The sequence below is a fragment of the Bison bison genome, unplaced genomic scaffold (assembly GCF_000754665.1).
Source record: "Bison bison bison isolate TAMUID 2011002044 unplaced genomic scaffold, Bison_UMD1.0 scf7180017864530, whole genome shotgun sequence".
NCBI classification, from domain to species: Eukaryota; Metazoa; Chordata; class Mammalia; order Artiodactyla; family Bovidae; genus Bison; species Bison bison.
Genome location: NW_011495080.1, coordinates 3419525 through 3425122, shown reverse-complemented (window position 1 = coordinate 3425122; position 5598 = coordinate 3419525). Strand labels below are relative to the sequence as shown.

The window sequence follows — 5598 nt, the reverse complement described above, 5'->3', positions numbered from 1 at the left end:
GACATTTCACATGTTTCAATGACATTCTCCCAAATCTTCCCACCCTCTCCCACAGAGTCCATAAGACTGTTCTATACATCAGTGTCTCTTTTGCTGTCTCGTACACAGGGTTATCGTTACCATCTTTCTAAATTCCATATACATGTGTTAGTATACTGTATTTATCAAGGCTATGGTTTTCCCAGTAGTCACATATGGATGTGAGAGTTGGACTATAAAGAAAGCTGAGCGCCGAGGAATTGATGCTTTTGAACTGTGGTGTTGGAGAAGACTCTTGAGAGTCCCTTGGACTGCAAGGAGATCCAACCAGTCCATCCTAAAGGAGATCAGTCCTGGGTGTTCCTTGGAAGGACTGATGTTGAAGCTGCAACTCCAATAATTTGGCCATCTGATGCGAAGAACTGACTCATCTGAAAAGACCCTGATGCTGGGGAAAGATTGAGGGCAGGAGAAGAAGCGGATGATAGAGGATGAGATGGTTGGATGGCATCACTGACTCAATGGACATGAGTTTGAGTAAACTCCGGGAGCTGGTGATGGACAGGGAGGCCTGGCATGCTGCAGTCCATGGGGTCAGAAAGAGATACAACTGAGTGACTGATCTGAACTGAATCCAAAGTTTGTATAACCCCCATACAGCATAGCAAGTGAACATGTCTAGCACTGCCAAACATCAGGGTTTTCATGGTTACATTACTTTATGATTTGTGGATCCATTTTAATTTTTTAAAACATACTTTATGCCAAAACCTTTTCCATTTTGAATTTCAAATTAATAGAAAGAGACACTTTCTGTTTTCAGGGCCTGTCACACCACCAGACTGCCTTACTTTGGAGAAGGAGATCGGGTTGATTATCATTTTACCTCTCAAGAAGTTTTTGATGAAATGCAAAACATGGTAAGAATGCTCTTTATGTGCACAAGAAATACATGTTCTCTGGTAGAAGTATTAGGAGATCATGATAAGAAAGAGAACAATTACTTGGATGGATTCTCATTGAGTTGTGTTTTTAATACCTTTGATATATCATCGTCCACACACGGCTTTATGATCTTGGAGAAAATACTGTAAATCTCCAATGAAACTGAATAAAGAGATTTTTTAAGAAAACGGAAGAAAGAGTACCGTGAAAAGTTCTTGAGATCTGTGTTTGTCAGGTGCTGCTATTTATGGTCAGATTTTACTCAAGATAAACGGCTCGCACAGAACTGATGTTACGCAGCTAACTTATGAATGGAGCACTTCCAGGGAGTTGGCGTGTTCTGTCCACAGACCACTCCCTGTGTTTGCTATCTTTGGTGCTTTCTAATTGTTGTGACCCTACGCACCATTTCAGCCAGTTGGTCTGCCCTGGACACGTACGTACACAGCCTTACTCTTGCCCTGAAACATCGCTGTGTGAGGAGTCCTCAGTCCCAGAGAGCCGGCAGGCAGGTCAGTAACGCAGTTGGAAGCCCTCGACATTAGATCAGAAAAGATTCCTCATTTCCTTGAGGTCTGTGGCTTTCCTGGGTGAGGGTCACTACCCTGCTCTGGTCCCTTTCATAGGAGCTCTGGACAGTTTTATTCAATTTAAGGCTTTACCCCCTGAAACCCTGATCATCTGGTCATCGGTAGTAATTCACAACAACCTGGTGTCTGAGTTCATTTCCTTAAAAGTAATTTATTTGCTCTCTCTTGGCCCTTCACATCAAAGGGAATCCTCACAACCCTAGTGTGTTTCATCTGTCAAAGGTATATTGCTAATGTCCATACATTATCCACCCATGACTTCAGTTAAAGAGTATCTCATATCTTCATCACTACTGATAAATCTGTAAGCCTTTTTATTCTCTTTTCAGGCATGGGCCTTAATTTTGTTTATCTTATCTTCACTTCTTTCTATCACTAAATTAATCGTACGCCACTTTTTTTTTCCCCCTGAAGCCTGGTGAAGGACAGGATTAAGGATTAATCTCTGTTTCTGCTTTTGAAAGATTACCATCCAACCAGTGATGCTCTTACTGCTGCAGGCTTCCTCCTCTCTGCCCCCTGCTCCTTCATCTGTCCTTTCTCTGCCCCATCCTCGGATAACAGACCTGGCTTCCACCTCAGTGCAGGCAACTGTGGAGCATGTAGGCATAGGGTCTGCAGTTGCTATGAGTTTAATTGTGAATGACCAGCTTTACACATGGTACATATTTTCTCTTGCTTTCACAGAGAAGCCGAGTGAGAAAGCCCTATAAGTCCCTCGGCCATTTTCCCTCTAATCTTGTCAGAAGAACATCTTGGAACTTCTTTATGATTTTCTCTCCTAGGGCTATATTTTAGAAGTTTGGTTTAATGTACCAAGGGTACTCTGAGACTTTCTATTTCTAAAAGCCATAATAGAAATCTGAGGAGTTATCTTGATATTAGTAAGAAGCCTTCTCTTAGGACTCTTTGGGTTGAAAGACAACTGGTTCCCCACACTGCTGTTAATTTCTCGTGGTAGAGTCTGGGGCATTTTTTATTGATTTAGTTCCACTGCTCTCAGTGCCCCACGGGCTCCCCTGATGTTTCAGACCTTATCTTGTCTGTAATCAAGTAAGTCCAACAGTCCCTAGTCTAAGAAATCACCATACGTCTGAACTGTATTTAGTCTTCTATTTACTCTCACTATGAAAGTTCTTGTGTACTGGAAAAGCACTCACTTTTACTGCCTCTGCTAACATGCATGACTTCACTGTGGTATCAGCATCTTTAACTTGAATTTTGTAGTTAAGATCTTTTCTTTAAAGGGAGCTTGAGGCTGTTTCGTGAAGAGAGACAAACCTAGAGAGGAGAAACTCACGACACCTTGTCAGCTGCATCAGTCACACCCACACACTCAGCCTCTGCACACAGAACCCCTCTACGGAACACTCCCCAGCCAGCCTGTCCCCTTCCAAGTCACAGTCCCCCTTAAGAGAAGCCCTGGCACACCCCAGCCCTGCACACCTGCTGTGGACAGTCACACTTCCCCACTCTGATGGGTACACGTAGACGAGCACACACTTCAATATACATTCCACACCCCCCAAAACACAGATCATCTCTCCATGTGCCCACAGACACATGAACCCTTAAGGCCATATACACAGTCACTCACCTGCATAGCCTCTTCTTCCCTGGTGGAAATAAGACCGCAGATATGGAGGTGTCTGAGATAAGATTATTGCTATGTATGAAGAAATCCACAGGCCGGAAGCCATGACAGGAGTATACCTCTCCAGAAGCTGGGGGACCACTCATCTCAATTCTTAACAAATCAGTTGAACAAGGCTTGTTTTATGTACACAAGTACAATGCAAGATTTCTCCCAACCCTCCCTTCTTCCAAAAAATGTTTTTTGGGTCCACTTGTGTGCCCTTGTACACACAAGTAAGCAAACTCATAGTCTACATCTGGAAAGTGATTCAAATATACATTGTAAAAAACAGGGTGAGTCACAGTAAACAAGATGAAATAAGTCATACCTGACAAGAGATTCAGATATCTGTTTATCTGTATATAAATATAATATAGATATTAAAAGGAAAGGAGTCATAGTGTTTGTTGCAGAGAATACAGTATGACATTGAGTGGGTAAAGTATTAAGGATATTTATTGTTGAGTCTTTAACTTTTAGAATATATAACATAAATTTCATTTGATTATGGGAGGGTATGGATTTTTCTCATTGCCCACACCAGACACATGCCCCAGAGACCCATCCCACCTGAGGGACACCCTATGTTTCATGGCCTTCCAACACCGCCCCCTGACAGGTAGCCCACCCCCCATCCCCATGGATCTCCAGAACCTCCAGGCCAGGAGGCACAGGGTAGCATCAGAGACCCCCAAACTGCTACTGTTTGTAACGACAGTGCTGGCTGTTGCAGGGCTTCGGAGGATGGGGCTCAGCCTGAGGAGTTTTCACTTCATTATTTATTTCAAAATCATGTATCGGAAGAGTCCTGGTGGCCAAGGATGTCCACATTTTTCTTCCTTCTGTTGTCATCAGCATCCACCTTGTAATTTAGTAAATATCATATCATCAAAGGAAAAGTCAAGACAATTTTGAGAGATGTTTCTAGTTCTTTTTTTCTTTCTTTTTTACACATGACTACAGTTTCAGGAGGAGCTTCCGGAATATAATGAGAAGGCAGTATTTATACCTCAAATGTCTAGAGGGCACCCAGCGAGGCTGCTGAATACATTTGGGGCAGTTCCAATAAAAAGCTGTGTTTATGAGGAAAAGCAGGAGGGGTCTGTATTTTACAGCTTATCTCAGAATGCAAAAGTTGAGAATGTGGCTGTAATTCACAGCCTTCAGGCTTATCTGGGAGTGCAAGGCCTTTGGGAATGAAAGCTTTTGGGGGAGAGCTGGTGTGCTGGGAGACCCAAAACGGCTGAGGCACAAAGTAACTATTAGTTTTGCTTTCTCCTTAATGAAGGTTTATAGCACACATTTGGCAGGAAGTGGGTCAGTGGACAAAATGATCTGTTTACCGTAAGCTTCATTGCCTTCACTCTGCTCTAGATTATCTCCAAAAGCCTTTTTTTTTTTGCCAGCCAGGAATTCTGAATGAACTTCTCCATCACAGTTTGATATTAAGTTTCTTAAACCCATTGTCATCCTTATATAATCGCTAATATTTATAAGTTTTATGGAGTCATATAGAAAGAAGATATCAAGTAATTTAATTTATATTAAATTCCATGATGGCAGCTGTTATTGGAAAGTCTTTTTACTTCTTCCCTTGCAGGGGAAATTCATTCTAACCTATAATTATGGTAATCACAAGTACGGATTAAGTAGGGACACCATAGAAGGTATCGCGAGAGATGGTTTAGCAAGCTGTGTTCATATGGAAATAGAAGTAAGTACCTTCCATTCAGTCAGTTTCTTTTTAGTGTGTAAAACTGTGTGTATATTTGGGACTGGGGAGGAGACTATGGTGTGCAGACAGCACACTTCTAGGCCTGAAAGGAATGCATACGAAAGGTGAGATTTGGGGGACATCCCTGGTGGTCCAGTGTTTGAGACTCCATGCTCCCACTGCAGGAGGCTTGGATCCGATCCCTGCTCAGGGAGCTAAAATTCTACATGCCACATAGTGTGGCCAAAAAGTTAAAAAGTAATAATAATGTGAAATTTTTAATTAGCTTTACTTCACTTCAGTCGCTCAGTTGTGTCCAACTCTTTGCGACCCCATGAATCACAGCACACCAGGCCTCCTGTCCATTACCAACTCCCGGAGTTTACCCAAACTCATGTCCATCGAGTCAGTGATGCCATCCAGCCATCTCATCCTTTGTCGTCCCCTTCTCCTCCTGCCCTCAATCTTTCCCAGCATCAGAGTCTTTTCAAATGAGTTAGCTCTTCACATCAGGTGGCCAAAGTATTGGAGTTGCAGCTTCAAAATCAGTTGTACCAATAAACACCCAGGACTGATCTCCTTTAGAATGGACTGGATGGATCTCCTTGCAGTCCAAGGGACTCTCAAGAGTCTTCTCCAACACCACAGTTCAAAAGCATCAATTCTTCGGCGCTCAGCTTTCTTTATAGTCCAACTCTCACATCCATACATGACCACTGGAAAAACCATACCCT

General features: G+C 42.7%; 1 protein-coding gene across 1 annotated transcript in view; it reads left to right on the top strand.

The window, feature by feature from the left end:
- LRGUK (leucine-rich repeats and guanylate kinase domain containing) overlaps positions 1 to 5598 on the top strand; it is a 102004-nt gene that overhangs the window by 54723 nt on the left and 41683 nt on the right. Inside the window, exons 12-13 of the mRNA XM_010831655.1 lie at positions 803 to 899; positions 4751 to 4864. Of these exons, the coding sequence (XP_010829957.1) occupies positions 803 to 899; positions 4751 to 4864 (211 nt within the window). The remainder of the gene's footprint in view (positions 1 to 802; positions 900 to 4750; positions 4865 to 5598) is intronic.